Source organism: Canis lupus, chromosome 33 (assembly GCF_003254725.2).
Source record: "Canis lupus dingo isolate Sandy chromosome 33, ASM325472v2, whole genome shotgun sequence".
Taxonomy (NCBI): Eukaryota; Metazoa; Chordata; class Mammalia; order Carnivora; family Canidae; genus Canis; species Canis lupus.
In genome coordinates, this window is record NC_064275.1 from 18,557,289 (window position 1) to 18,573,401 (window position 16,113).

Genomic DNA, 16,113 nt, shown 5'->3' on the forward strand with positions numbered 1-16,113 from the left:
TTACGAGCAGAGCCAGAGAGCTATAATAAGCTGCATGGTAGGTGGCCCAGACTTCTATGTCACCCACCACTCTTGCACTGATACTTCAGCCCTACCTTATACTTATGGCTACCATGGGGAGAGGGGAAAATCTGAATTTGGTTTATGAGTAAGTAAGATCAGTATATGGCTGAAACCAAAAGTAGACTATTGCTGTACTTCATGGGTGCAGCTCCATTTAGGAATGTCTCTCAAAGATGGGGATGAGGGGAATTCTTCCTAATGGACAAAGCCTGTCAAGAGAAATACTTTGAGGTAAGAATATATATCACTAATGGACAGTAGTGAATGACTTGGCCAGTACTCTATACCATCTAGGAAATAATGTCTTAGCTGATTGATGCCAGTCAACTTCTATCAGTGTTGGCACAGTAGGCATATTAAGGAAGAAATGGAGTCACCATCCTAGCAAGGCTAATTGAGCTTCATCATCAAGAGAAGGAATTCTGCTCTCACATAATGGAGACAGAAAAGAATACTCCCTTGCCCAGTTTCAATGGTAAGGGACAAATACAACAAACATGGCCTCAGAAATGGTGGCAAGGAAGTGGAGGCTATGTGGGGCCCCAAACCATGGGCTCCCACTTAGTAAAGCTGATTTAATTACTGCTACTGTTGAATATCCAACCTCCTTGCAACAGACACTTGCACTGAGATCCTAATATGGCTCTAACTCTTGAAAGATCAACCAGCTTCTCAATGGCAAGTTAATTACAAAGGGCGCTTCCATATTGTGATTCATCTTGATAGGAATTCACTGGGACTGACTAATATTCCAATAAGGACTTGCCTTTCCTACTCATACAACCTCAGCCAGACAGTGCTTATGTAGCACTTGATCCACTGGAATAGAATCCTGCCAAATGTTGTATCAGACCAAGGTAATTGCTTATATCAATGGAGGCATGGCTATGTGCACATGACCACGAGATCCACTGCTTCTATTGTGTATTACATCCCCCAGAAGCTGCTAGTCTGATGGAACATGCATTAGCTTTTTGGATGCACAACTGCTAGTCTGATGGAATATGCATTAGCTTTTTGGTCAGCTTGGAGATGATATTCTGATGATGGGGCACCAGCCTTCAGACAGAAGATACACTCTAAACCAAAGACCATTAATGGTGCTTACTCCACTCACTAGAATATATGGATCTAAGAAACAAGAAATGCAAGTACAAGTGTCCCAGTTTAACATTATTTTCCCTGACCCACTTGAGGAGTTGTGTACTTCTACTTCTTGTCTCTGTGCTTTTGGACTCTACAGATTTAGAGGTCCTTGTTCTTATTATTTTTAAAATAACTTTATTGAGGCATATTTTACATAGCATATAATTCACCTACTTGAAGTATATAATTCAATAATTTTTAGTAAGTTTATGAAGTTGTACAACCATCACAATAAATCAGCTTTAAAATGTTAGTATTATCCCAATAATATCCTCATGCCCATTCACTATTTAATCCCCATTCCCACCCTTTGCCTTAGGCAACCACTAATCTACTCTGTATAAATTTGCCTTTTCTGAACATTTCATATAAATGGAATAATACAATATATAGTCTCTTGTGGCTTGCTTCTTTCACTTAGTAAAAGTTTCTGAGGTTTTATCTATGTCAGAGTATGTATCATTAGTTTGTTACTTTTCATTGTTGAATAGTATTTTGTTATATGGATACATCACATTTTGTCTATCTCTTCACCAATTGATGGATGTTTGGGTTGTTTCCAACTTTTGACTATTATGAATAATACTGTAAAGAATATTAATGTACAAGTCTTTCTGTGGATATTTGTTTTCATTTTTTTTGGGTAGATGCCCAGGAGCAGAATCATTGGATGAAATGGCAAATCTATGTTTAACTTTTTAAGGGACTGTCAAACTGTTTTCCACAGTGACTGCACCATTTTGCATTCTCATCAGCAGTGTGAGAGGATTCCCACTTCTCTACCTGCTTTCTAACATTTGCTATTCTCTGTCTCTAAAAAAAAAAAAAAAAAAAAAAAAAAAATTAGCCATTCTTGGATGACTAATGATGTTGGTCATGTTTTTTTATGTGTTTATAAGTGATTTTTATATCTTCTTTACTAAAATGTCCATTAAAATATTTTGCTTTGGGACATCTGGGTGGCTCAGTGGTTGAAGTCTATCTTTGGTTCAGGTCATGATCCCAGGGGTCCCGTATCAGGGTCACCGCAGGGAGCCTTCTTTTCCCTCTGCCTATGTCTCTGCCTCTCTCTGTATGTCTCTCATGAATAAATAAATAAAATCTTTAAAAATTTTTTTTGCCTTTTTTTTTTGGATTGGGTGATTTGGTTGTTTGTCTTCTTAGTATTGAATTGGAAAAGTTATTTGTATATTGTATTATATCTTTTTTTTTCTTTAAGTAAACTCTATGCCCTAACATGGGGCTTGAATTCATGACCCAGAGATCAAGAGTTGCATGCTCTATGGACTGAGCCAGCTAGGCAATTCCTGTGTATTCCAGATGCAGTCCTTTATCAGATATGTGTTTTGCAAATATTTTAAAAGCAAGTCTTTTTATTTAAGATTTGAGCCAAAGGCAGATGCTCAACCACTGAGCCACTCAGGCGTACCTACAAACCAGTCTTATTGTTTCTAAATGGTGTCTTTTTTGACATACAAAGTTTTAAGATTTTCATAAGATCCAATTTATTGTAGGCAAAGATTTCTTATATGTGACACTACAAGCACCATAAAAAAAGAAAGAAAAGATAAATTGGATCTTATGAAAATGTTAAGGTCTCAAAGATTTTCTCTTATGTTTTCTTTTTAAAGTCTTATTGTTTAGCTCTTTTATTTAATTCTATGATCCATTTTGAGTTAATTTTAGGATATGGCATGAGGTGGGGCCTAAATCTGTGTTTTTGCATGAACATCTAATTGTCCTAGCACCATTTATTTAAAAGGATCTCCTTTCCTCAATAGATTGCCTTTGCTGAAAATCAATTGACCTTAGATATAAGGATTTGTCTCTAGACTTTCAGTTCTGTTCATTGATCTATGTATCTATCCTATGCCAACACCATACTCTTGATAACCGTGGGTTTATAGTAAGTTTTGAAGTTGGGAAGTAAACGTTCTCTAACTTTGTTCTTTTCCAAAATAATTTTGGCTATTCTGCATTGTTCCATATAAATTTCACAATCTGCTCATAAGTTTCTGGGTTGGGGGAAGGCCTGTTGGACTTTTGAGAAGGATTGCATTACATATATGGATCAATTTCAAGAGAATTACCATCTGAACAATATTGAGTCTTCTGATCAGAGAACATGGAAACTCCAGGTCCTGTTCTTTTTTTTTTATTAAAATTTTTTTATTTAGGCAAAATTCGTATAGCATAAAATTAACCATTTTATTTTTATTAAAGATTTTATTTATTTATTCATGGGAGACACAGAGACGGAGAGGCAGAGACACAGGCAGAGGGAGAAGCAGCCTCCATGCTGGGAACCCGATGTGGGACTCGATACCGGGTCTCCAGGATCACGCCCTGGGCTGAAGGTGGCGCTAAACCACTGAGCCACCCCTGCTGCCCAAAAGTAACCATTTTAAAGTAAGTAATTCAGTGGCATTTAGTACCTCTATTGTGAGACCACTACTTTTATCTAGTTCCAAAGATTTTCATCACCCCCAAAGAAACCATTAAACAGTTACTCCCTGTACCCTCCTCTCCCACCTTTGGAAACCAATTTACTTTTATCTCTATGGATTTAACTATTCTAGATATTTCATATAAATGAAATTGTACAATATGTGACCTTTTGTGTCTGGCTCCTTCCACTTAGCATATTTCTGAGGTTCATCCACATTGCTGCATATATCAGTACTTCATTCCTTTTTATGGCCAAGTAATATTACATTATATGGATGTACCACAATTTGTTTATGCATTCATGTGTTGATGATGCCTGCTTGGATTCTTTCCAAATTTGGGGCTATTATGAATAGTACTGCTGTGAACATTTCTATGCAAGTGTTTTGTTTTTGAATACCTGTTTCTAATTATTTGGGATATATATACCTAGGAGTGAAATTGCTGGATTATGGAGTAATGCTAGGTTTAACTTTCTGAGGTAAAGATTCTTGTTCTTGAAGGAGGAATATGTGTAGTAGGAGATGAAAACCCCATTAAGCTTTACATTGTGGCTTTTATCTGGTCATTTGGAGTACACTTTGTGCCAGGAGACCAACAGGTAAGTTGATGGAGCTTCCTGGCAAGGATAATTGAATCCCGGTAATTGGGAGAAGTTAAGGATGTTGTTACACAATGCGGACAGGGAAGAACACATTTGATGCCTGGATGATCCACTGAAGTGTCTTTTTGTATTCCTTTGTTTAATTTTACAGCATGTGAGTAAGTGTAGCAGCTGTGGCCTGAGAAAGTCACCACATCCCTCAGGGTCACTCCATCAGATATGGCCCTAGACCAGAAGAATGCTAATCGTAGTGAGAGGAATCTAGAATAGATGACAGAAGAAGGCAAGATGAGAATAATTTTGGCATTGAGACCAGTTGCTTTGTCAGAGATTATAGTCCATCCCTCTCAGCTTCCACAGAAAGAGAGACCAACTAGATTCCTGACCAAGCTGTTTCTAGAATTTTTTATGTAAGGAAAGAGGAGCCAAATGGCATATAGTGCATGCTGTGGTGTGCACCCAGATCCCCGCTTCATGACTGAGGATTTTGTTCCCCCCAGTTCCCAGGAGAGTTAACCGCAAAAGCTTTCAACTGCACAGAGCCTCCTTGCCTGAGGCACTCCTTCTTCCCAGAGGTAGTCCACATCCAATTACTGGCTGGGCCATGAAAGTCCCTACCCCCTGAGAAATCTCAGTAAGATTGTCTGAGTTCCTTGTGTGACTACATCACAGTTCAACTTCTCCTTCTGCTGAGTTCTACTTCCTTCACATACAGGTATCGATCCCTAAGGAATATCCTATTAAAGTTATCCATTCAGCATGCAAATCTCCTTCTTAGGTTTTCAGTAAGAGCCCTAAGGGTCTGTGTAATTTACAAATATTACAAATATTTGTAATATTACCATTACAAATATCACAAATTTTCCATTACAAATATTCCATTACAAATATTCCAAAAATGCAGAAATGAGTCCATGGCACTCTGAACTGCTTAAACAAACAACATTTAGATTATATTCTATCTGGGGCCTTATATTTTAAGAGAAACACTAACAACATGGCTACATCCAGAAGAAATCAACAGAGATGGAGAGTGTAAGAAAGTGTTACTTGGAGTAGAGAAAGAGAAATTGAGACTTCGGCAAACTGCCTTAATCACACAAAGACTGTCATTGGGAAGTTGGAATAAAAGTTTCTGTGCTGGAGGAGAAAATAGGGGCAGAAAGGTAGATTTTATAAGAAGGGAGATTCTGGCTTAAAGGAGGGAGGAATTTTCTAAAGGGTAATCTGTCACATGTCTTGGGAAGGAGTGATCCAGCTTGTTAATACAGCGACTTGATGATCATGGGTCAGGGATGTTAGAATTTCTGCAATAACTTGGAGACTGGGCTAACGTCCCTTCCAGCTTTCAAATCCCATGATTTAATGTTGTAATAAATTGCAAGATTTTCAAGCATCTTTAAATATAGAATCTTCTGGAATCTGCTCAACGTAATATAAGACCCCAGACCCCATTATGTAAGTTTTTTTTTTTAAAGGCAAAACCCCATCCTTTACCTTAGCCCATCTGGAGTGGTGCTGCATGAAGTAGGACTACATGATATTCCCTCAGCTTTCCTAAGCTCCAATAAGTTTGCTGTTGAATTCCATTTTATTTTATTTTATTTATTTATTTATTTTTAAGACAGTGAGAAGCAACTAAGGATGGTTCTTTGAACAGTTTCAACTTTTAACAATAAGCATATTTGTAGGTTTTTACGGCTCAGAAGATAATTTATGTCCTTCTAGAATTATTTTTAGCTTGTCTTATCATAGCTTAGGGATTCAAATTTACCACTTTTATTGATAACAAAGTTGAGCGTCAGGAAGTTTGCACACTTGTCTCAGGCCACTAAAAAGATCATATGCCAAGGCTGGAATCTGACCTCTTACATTCTGAATTCTGTCAAACTTTTGTGTGTTTTCCCTAGTCATCCAAGTTCCAAGTCCTCTTCCCTTCCAGAATGCTTTTGCCGTATTTTATGGATTGATTTGTGTCCCTCCCTAAATATGTTGAGGCCCTAACCCCCAGAATCTATAAATATAAACTTATTTTGAAATAGGGTCTTTGCAGATGTATCAAGTTGAGATGTGATCACATTGGATCAGGGTGGATTTTAATTTGAAGACTTAGAAGAAGAGGAAAACACAACATAGACAAAATGAAAGAGCAATACCATGTGAAGATGGAGGAGAGAATGCAGTTCTGCTGCCCCAAGTTAGGGACACCAAAGATTGCTGGCAACCACCAGAAGTTAGGAGGAGGCAAAGATCACCCCCTACAGCTTTCAGAGAGAGCGTGGCCCTGCCAACACCTTGATTTTAGACTTGGAGCTTCTGGAACTACGAGAGAAGTCTCTGTTGTGTAAAGCCACACAGTTTGTGGCCATTTGATACAGCAGCCCTAGGAAATGCATGCACTATATTCAGTGCACTTCTTTCAGGAAGGAAGAGATGGAGAAAGAGGAAAGGTTCAGACATCATGAGGAACAAAGATGGAAAGTCTTGAGGAATATATGCTTTCTGCTCATCATTCCCCAGCCAGGAGAGGAACAGGAACTCCCCAGGCCATCCTTAGCAAGCACACATCTACCATCAGATCATGCTATACTTGGGCACGTGACTGGGTGAGCAGGGAAAGGGTGTGTTGTTAGGGACTAGCCATTTGCCTAAAAACTTCACTACAAATTCAGCCAAGTATCCTGGGCACATGTAGGGAATAAAAGACAAGAGAAAAATCAGATTTCATGTGGGAGGCTGAACAGATTGTGCCTGATAACATGAGACAATTAGAGAATCAGCAAAGAGAAAGAAAGATGGGCTGTGAACCAGATAGGAATGATAAAAATAGCTGCTTGGAGGGGGGGGGGTAATGTTTATGATGATGATGATGATGATGATGATGATATGATCATGATATCAGTGATAATCTCTCACATTTGTAGAACCGTATAGTTGGCAAAGCACTTCTAATTTATGATGTCATCTAATCCTTGTCTAGTGAGGAAGGCTACTGGGGTGGGTGGGGCAAGAGGTCCCAAGACTCATGCTTGGCACCGACTCCCAGGTTCTGCCTCTGTCAATGTGTGCAACAGAGCTGAGCTGACATTGGTATCACCCTCCACTGAGTCTCCGTGTCAGGAGGTAGTCATGGAAACTCACTCCCTTCCTAAGCTGATGAGGAGAGAATTAGGTAGAAAGGAGGAATCAAGTTAATTGCCTGTCATCCCCTCTCTGCTCTTTGTGTGTTGATTCAAATTAAGCTTTTTCAGTTTTCTGATGTCAGCAGATACCAAAGGATGAGAGCACAGGCCTGGGAGTCAGGACCTGCAGGAAACAGCCAGTTCTGAGCAAATCTCTGAACTGTTCTGCTTCACTATTTAGTTCTGACCCAAGCATTCAGGAAAACAAATCTCTTTGCCTGACCTCCCCTCGATTTTTGACCCAAACTCTCTGAACTGCCTTCATTTTAACCATCTCTGACTCTACATCCATTCAGCCAGGCATTCCTCCTCTTGCAGAGAAAAGAGCAAAGAATTCAAATTGAATTCTGCATTTATTGAAATTCACTGTGGCTCAGAGGGAAGTAATTAAATAAGTCAGTTAAGTAAGTCGTCTGTGATGTGTGTTGCCCACATGGAGGGAAGTGGAGGAAAGATCCAGAGGTTTTCTGCAAGTGGTATCACCACTAGCTCACTTGTCACTTGAGCAGAGCTGGAGGAGGTCTCCGAAGATGAGACTCTTTCCTTGCCTGTCCTATGGTCTCTTCTCTACAGCCGGTGGAATTATTTGAGATTCCTTGCATGCTCCTTGCTTGTTCATATCTTCGGCTCTTCAATGGTTTTCTCTGCCTGGAATGCCCTTCCTACTTTTTAATTAGGTCTTAACCTGACAATACTTGTCTGGGAAGCCTTTTTAGGGCTGAATATAGGACTTACAAAAACCATGAATTCCCTTTACTGTAGACAAAAAGCAGGTCATCAGTGTACACACAAATTCCCCTCCCCACTGTACTACAAGTTTGGGGTCATGGACTCTGTCTCCCTTGATGGTGTTTCCCAGCACTGAGTACTCTGCCTGGCACACAGAAGGTGGTAAATCAATATTTATTGAATAAGTAACTGATTTAGTAAATGAGTGATGAAAGGAGTTTTAGAGGATGCGGTTCTGGAAGAAGGAAATATTTACTTACGATCTAGAGTTGGATCTATCTGGATTTCTGTTCTATTTGCATTTCACCCAAATAGTATGGCCAGCTCTGAGCCTTCTTTGGGCCCTAGAACAGGTTTGCCCCAAGAACTCTGCTCTACTTCATTCAGGCTAATGTCTCTCCTGGAATTTTTGGTCACGTTGGCTCTGAAAGTAGCAAGTCTGAGGTTAAGTGCTGGCTCATGGTGGGGAGTATAGAGGTATAGGGGGTAGAATGAAGAATCCCAGGATGAAGAGGCTCAAGTGAGTGTTTGGGATTTCCCTAGAAGGATCTTCCTGGATCAGAAGAAAATTCTGGGAAGGGGATGTTATCTCAGATTAGAGATAAGAGCTGCTGTCTAGGGAAAAGATGCCTCTTAGTTTAATGGGGAAGGTGATAGGATGACTTTCTCCTTGTATAAATATGGAGTTTATCATTTTTATAGAAGAGTTCAGTATACTGGAGCATTTGTCTCTCAGTAGCCAACTGGGATATAGTTTCCTTTTATATAAATGAAGGAGATACTAGACTTCAGTTTCCTTTTATATAAATGAAGGAGATACTAGAACCAAATACTCTCTAAGGTCTCTTACATGATTTTATAAAAACAGATTATGAATTTCCTGTGTGACTGTTTTGGAAGTTGAACATGGCAGGAGAGTGAGAGCAGTGCCTTGGGCTGGGTCTCCAGAAAGTTTAGGGGTGGAGGTGGGTCAGGTAGGCTGCGGCTCTCCCAGGGACCTTTGTTCCATTTTTTTTCTCCCCACTTTTTTCCTCCCACCTCTTTACCTCTCTGGTAGAAAGCAGTGCGTCATAGTGGTTAGTTGCATGGGCTTGCAAATGAGTAGACGTGCACTCGAATCCCAGCTCTGCTACTTACTGTGTGTGCCCTGGGGCAAATTTCTTGACCTCCCTTAGCCTGTTTCCTCACCTCCAAAACTGAGTTTATCTTCCTAAGGTTATCATAAGTTTTAACGACTTGATGTAAAGGAAGGATACACAATATTTGCTATCATTCTTCCTCATAAATGTATTAATATGGACGCTGTCTACGTTTTTATTTTTAGAACTCTAATTTTGACATGAAATTTTATGAATGTTAACCCATTATCCTGCTTGTTTTTTGTGTATTTTGCATGGAAAAACCTAGGAATCATGTACTTGTACTTCTTCAGATATGTAACTGTCTCAGTCCCTATTTCTGCTTGCATTATAAACCTTTGAGCTAGATAGCATGAGGTACAAGAGCTAGTGGGCACACAGAATTTTTCCACTAGAGTTACAACATAAATACTGCTATAGGCAATAACATTTTTAAAATGCTGGCATTAAAAGCATTCAGGAGTAACAGGTAACTAAGTCACTGGGGGTATATATTTCCTTCTTATACACTTAAAGGTTAGAGGAATAAATATGGGGCAAAGAAGTCTTGGATTCTTTGTAAAGTTCGTGTGAACTTTAAAATTTTAACAGCATTGCAGTGGGCATCTGTTACACCTGTGCACTAATAGCTCTTACTTAATAGTAAATTTATTGAAGTTCAGGATGATAACCCTTCATAAATCATCCATAAATTGTATCTTGATTCTCTAGTCAATAAGACGTAGCTTCTATAGGTGAAAAGGTAAGTGGTGAGAATATTTGAGGTCCCTCTAAATGCAATTTTGAATGACATCGACACATTATTTCTATAATGCCTTTAATTTCAGTTGTCGGAGTGGTCTTGTTCAGGTTCTGCACTAGGCCTTTATGAAGACTGTCCCTGTGAGGTCTTTGGACAGCTACTCTGCCCAGTGCCTTCAGTTCTGAGGTCCTCTGGCAGTCTAGAAGAGTCTCTACCACTCTTATAAGCAATAACAAGTGAACAAACGCAGGAGCAGGTGGTGGGCTCCTTGAGCCCTTGAGGGCAGGAGCTGTCTTATTCATTGTCATATATCCAGAGCCTGGGAGGTGACGGGCACTTTGTGGACACTTAAGACTTAATGGGTTTAGGGCCTGAAAGTATTGGGTCTCCGTTAAGCAGGAGATGAAGATGCCTGGATAGGAACACCTTACAGTGTTATGAAAAGCATACCGAAGGCATGTTATGAACCACATGGTTTAAAGTGATACTACAGTGGGAGCCATCACTCCTTTTTCACTTGACATACTCATTCCGAATTACTCTGGAATTGAATCTCTAAGAACAGGGGGTTGGAGTCAAAGGGCCTTTATAGCAAGAGCTATAATACAGGAGTAGCAAGGTTTGAAAGGAAGCCCAGGTCCCAATGTGGGACAATGTCTCCCTCAGAATTTCTCTCCCCAGTTGCAGCCAGATTCTACGGAGAGGTAGAAGCACTGGCTGTGCCCTTATAATTCAGCAAACAATGAACAAAAGGAATGACCAAAAGGGTGTGGGCCTGCAAAAGTACAAGGTCAGCCTGATAGTTTAATTATAGGCTTGAAGGAAGAGAGACTGTCTATTTCTGCAAGATGGTTTACTGGCTGGGATTTCAAGGACCCCTGGCAAGTTGACAATTATGAGATCTGTTCATTTCTCCTTCACTGTGATGAATCATGCCTCTAATGACAATTTTGTGTGTGTGGAGGGTCATGTTTTATCAGCTTCTTTCTGAATTATTACTTATAACTCAGGGACCTCCCAACCACTTGAAGATTGCCAGGATGAAGTCAGATTTTTGCTGGGATGTAAACATTCTGACCGGGAAGAAGCAGTTGGTTACACCTGCCACTCAGAGGTGTCCTGGCTCCAGGAGTCTCCTTCCTACACCATGCCAGAGAACATAGCACAGTCTTTCTGCGCAGGTCCTGGCCAGTGGCCCAATGGCCTGGCAGCTAAGGGTGGGCACAGGGAGTATGCTCTCCTCTCCTTCAGCAAGACAGGATCTTGAGAAAGGCTTTGCGGAACTCCACATTGAAGGTGGTATAGATCACAGGGTTGAGGGCACTGTTCACGTAGCCCAGCCACGTAGTGGCGCTGTAAAGCTCTGGGGACACGTGGCAGGCTCCGCAGTGCGTATTGAGAACGTGGGTCAAAAAGAAGGGCAGCCAGCAGACAATGAAGGCCCCTGGGTTGCAAAGGAAGAGAGACATTGGTAAGGGGTTTGCTTTTCCTTTTGTTACAACATGAAAATGACTCATGGTTGTTTGCTTTGTGCCAGCCACCATGCTGGAATTTTATAGACCCATTTAATTTTTCCACCAACCCTACGAAATAGGTGTGATCAGCCACTTTTTTTCCCCTTTCTTTTGGAAGAGAAAATTACATGCTTACATCTTTGATTCATCTCAGGCCTTTGTTCCTAAATCAATTTATCAAGTTTGGTATTTAGCTCTTTACTAGTGTTTTCTACGTCTCAAGTCAATTCAAATATTTATTTAATGTCTAGCTGTGCAAGGCATGATCCTGGGCACTGATAGTAAAGACGACCTCAAAGACATGGCTGACAGTCCTGCTGTTGAGATGACAGCCAGATGTGCTCACAAAGTCCCTGAGATATGAGAAAGTGAGCTTTGTCAGTGGCAGTGAACTGGAAGCATTGCCTTCACGAACTCTATATGCTACCTGCGACTTGCCAATTTTTTTCTTTTTTGTTTTTTTTAAAATTTTTTTTTCTTTTTTGAATACATTTTCTATTATTCTACTGTAAAAATTAACCCCGATTTTGTACATTATGGAAAACTTGGTAAATACAGAAAAGTACAAAGAAAAAAATAACCACCCACCACTCGAAGACAATCACTTTTGACATCTTGGTGAATTAATTTTCATGTTTTTCCTTTCTCCGTATTTGAAATGATCTAGATGTTATCACACCATATGACAGCAGTTTTTGCATCCCTATTTTTTTCCACTTAATATTTTAGAATAAGTAAGCATTTATTAAATATCCAATATGTGCCAGACACTTTTATTGAATGATGATCTTATTTATTATTCGATTTATCCATTATAATTTCATGTGACAGACAACAAACACAATAGAGAAACAGAGCTCAGTTAGGTCACTTGTTCAGTTTTTTATTTTGTGAATTTCAGCCTAGGCCTTTGGATTTTCACCAGATTTATCGTTTACGCGCAAACCCTTTTCAATTGTATCATGAACATTCATAAATATCATAATTATTGGACTTTCATTGCTGACAAATGTGGTGCTCTGCCAGGTTTTCCAAACTCGACCTAACCTAACCAAATTTAACCCAATTCATCCCAGTCCAACGTGGCTCCAACTCACCAAGCACAATGGCCAGCATCTGCGTTGCCTTCTTCTCCCGGAGTGGCACTCCACGAGGTTGCAAGGGCCCCAGCTTCAGAGATGTCGACAACCTGCCATTACTGAGTTTTCGAACCTCTAAGCTGAGCTTAGGTGCCATGGTGGGGCTGAGGGAGTTTCGAGTCCTCCCCTCCCTTTTCAACTCCCCTCCTGCTTCTTGGAAGCCTGGCTGCCCCAGGGCAGTATCTTGGCAGATGCTGTAGTAGCGCTTCAGCTCCATGTGGGCCTGGCTAGGGGAGAGTGGCTGCAGTTGGGACAAGAGAGGGTCCTGACATTTCTGGGGATACCTTTTATCTTCTGAATGTTCCTGAAAAGAAAAGAGTTTGTAAAGAAGTTCAAGGAAACGATCATTTTGTGAAACATACTGAGGGTCACTTGAGAGTAGTGGGATCATGAAAGTTAAGGTACATGAAGTCTGCTTCTGACTTGACAGCTAAAAGACTCCTCCTACCAGATATAGAACATTTGAGAATCACAGTAATCCCTTGAGGAGGGTAGTATAGGATTATAGTCTAGGATTATATTACATCCTTTTTCAGTTAGAATGACCTGGATGTATAGAAGAACACATGAAATGAAGCTACTAAGATGTAAACCACAAAATCTGGAATGTGGTGAACTCTGTAAGACAAATGACTCAGTTTTTTTTTTTTTCAACAAATAAATTTCAACAACAATACCACTAAACAGTTGCAAAGTATAGGTCTTATTTGAATTTTGATTCAAATAAACCAACTATAAAGACAACTGGGATAATGTGAACATTATTTGATATTTTGGATATTTAATGATACTAGGGAGTTATTTATTTGCTTAGGATGATGTATCGCAGTAATACATTTTATAAAGAGTCTGTATCCCTTAGGGAGTCTTACAGAAATATTTGTGGCTGAAATGTTATGATGTTTGGGATTTGCCTCAGAAGAATCCAATGTGCATGGATGAGTGTAGGTGGGAGTGTTGGTGAAATGAAAGAAGATTGGCCATGAGTGAATTGCTGAAGCCGGCTCATGGCTACTGAAGGATCCCTTATATTTGTCTTTCTACTTTTTTAATTTTGAAAATCTTCTATAATAAAAAGTAGAAAGAAAGAAAAAAGAGAAAGAAAGAAGGAAAGAGAAAGAAAGAAAGAAAGAAAGAAAGAAAGAAAGAAAGAAAGAAAGGAAGATAACTTAGTATTTTCACCTCAGCTTTCCTACTTATTAGATGTATCCTTGGGCATTAATTAATGAAATGTCTTTGAGTCTCATTTGTAAAACGGAAAAGAAGTTGGAAAAAATAGGTTTAGGATGAATAGACCCTGAGAGTATGTGGACATTTCTGGTATTTGGTGAGGATTTATGTGTATTCAACATCTGAACTTTCCATATTTGAAGAATCAGACACTGTGTCAATCTCAAGTAGCAGGCAGGGCCCCTTAGCTCCCATTACTGAAGCTATAAAAGCCATATATGCACTCTCCCCACATTCCCACCAGTCATCTAGACCTCTGGCACATAAATCACGCCCAGCCAATTAGAGATTTGCATCTAAGACCTTGATTGTGAAGCCAGGAGACTTCAGAATTTGTCTAGGAGTGGTGGCAATTAGTGTCCAGTATCCCAGGTCTTCCAACCAGATTCTTCCTTAGGCATGAACAGCATTGTCTGAAGTTATTCTCAGCCTTCTCAATGAGTCTGAGCTACTTGATGTCCTTCCGGTAAATTCCTTTGTCTATATGTTAGTGTCAACAACCAAGAATGCTCATATCTCTGTAGTTCAAGGAATCATAGTACTAGTGCACTGTACACACTCAGAAACATTGCTGAATGAATGAATGCAATAGGCCTTTAAAACGATATGGTATTTTTGAAAATGTGCCTCACAGAGGTATTCATCAGGATTCTAGTATACTTAAACGTTTTTGATTTTCATTTTGATGGATTTTTTAAAAAAAGATTTTATTTATTTATATGAGAGAGAGAGAGCACAAGCAGGGGGAGTGGCAGGCAGAGGGAGAGGGAGAAGCAGGTTCCCCACTGAGCAGGGAGCCCAGAGTGGGACTCATCCCAGGACCCTAGGATCATGACCTGAGCTGACGGTAGATGCTTAACAGACTGAGCCACCCAGGCACCTTAGATGGGGTTTTTAAATAATTAATATAAACATATTGTGTTTTATCTGAATGGCCATTTGTAACTAAGATTATGATTGTGTTGGTATCTAGTAATCTTCTAAAAGTGACAATATTTAACTTCAAATGCATTATTTCTGAAACTAAGGGACTGGGACAAATTCTTACTGTCCTTATGAAATCTAAGGTTTTAGAACATCGACCTAGTCTAACTTGTCTCTATTTTACAGATGTGGAAATTCAGTCCTACAGAAGGAAAGTGATCCTTCCCAGATTACATATTTTTCAGCTCTCTGCAAACCCTCATCAATACTTCTATGACTGGCATGCAGGAACACTGGATTCTTTTGGGTCTGGTTGCCAGAGCCTTTCACTACCAGATGCTAGGACAGAACCTATTTTTCCATACTCCTGGCAACACCAGCCTCCTGCTTCCCTATTCTCTCTTCAGTAGTCTCCACTCTTTTCCTTTTGGCCTTGGAAACTCCTCAGACCTTAGATCTGCTATTGGCAACTTTAAAATTCTTACCTATTAAAAAATTATCAGCAAGAAGCTCTCACTGCTACACCAGGCCTCTGGGAAACGTGGCTAACTATACAAAAATGGGACAAAGCTTGGACCTTCATCATCATGAGTTTTTGAAATTTTATTCCTAATATTTACTTGGAGTTCAGGGGGAGGAATATTGATCTTCTTTCTAACACCTCCATTCTGCACTCAGCTTGCTTGGGGAGGCAGGGCTGTCTTGAATTGAAAGGACAAGGATAAGGGTGACCATGAAATTGTCTTGGTTTTCTTTCATATAAAGTGGGAAATGGGACACTTGAAAGTCTCACATTAGCCTCTCTTCTCTGCTTTTCTTGGCTCTGACCATGTGTGTTTCATTGACATCCTGTTCCCTCTAGGCAGATGACTCTGGATAGCATCCTAACACCATGTCCAAGAGTCATTGGCTCCAGTCATTGGAATCTAGCTCAGTAGTGATATGCTCTCTGCATATCATTGGGTGATTCGTATTCTGAAGCTCAAATTAGGATCTCATATTTGTTATATATAATAGATATAAGTAAGGGATTGGGGCCATTTTGAGGTAGACGTGGAAGCAAGTCAACTCAGAGTGTTGTGAAAAGGTATCTTATTTTTTTCCTATGATTAAAGACATGGCTTACTTACCATTTGCCCCGTAGCATCTGATGGAAATCTGTCCCTTATTGAAAACTGCCGAATGGGGTGCAGCCTCAGACAGGAAGACTAGGGTGGGTTGAAGGAGAAAGAGCTGTAGGTCAAGTTCTACAT

The 16,113-nt window shown here is 39.9% G+C and overlaps 2 protein-coding genes across 2 annotated transcripts in view; one reads left to right on the plus strand and one right to left on the minus strand.

Moving 5' to 3' along the window:
* The window catches only part of QTRT2 (queuine tRNA-ribosyltransferase accessory subunit 2), a 144,406-nt gene that overhangs the window by 44,208 nt on the left and 84,085 nt on the right, over nt 1-16,113 (plus strand). The window lies entirely within an intron of this gene.
* DRD3 (dopamine receptor D3) overlaps nt 7,778-16,113 on the minus strand; it is a 45,222-nt gene continuing 36,886 nt past the window's right edge. The window contains exons 6-8 of the mRNA XM_025477142.3: nt 15,991-16,068; nt 12,665-13,010; nt 7,778-11,497 (exon numbers count right to left, since the gene is read on the minus strand). Coding sequence (XP_025332927.1) covers nt 11,301-11,497; nt 12,665-13,010; nt 15,991-16,068 — 621 coding nt within the window. The 3' untranslated portion in view covers nt 7,778-11,300. The remainder of the gene's footprint in view (nt 11,498-12,664; nt 13,011-15,990; nt 16,069-16,113) is intronic.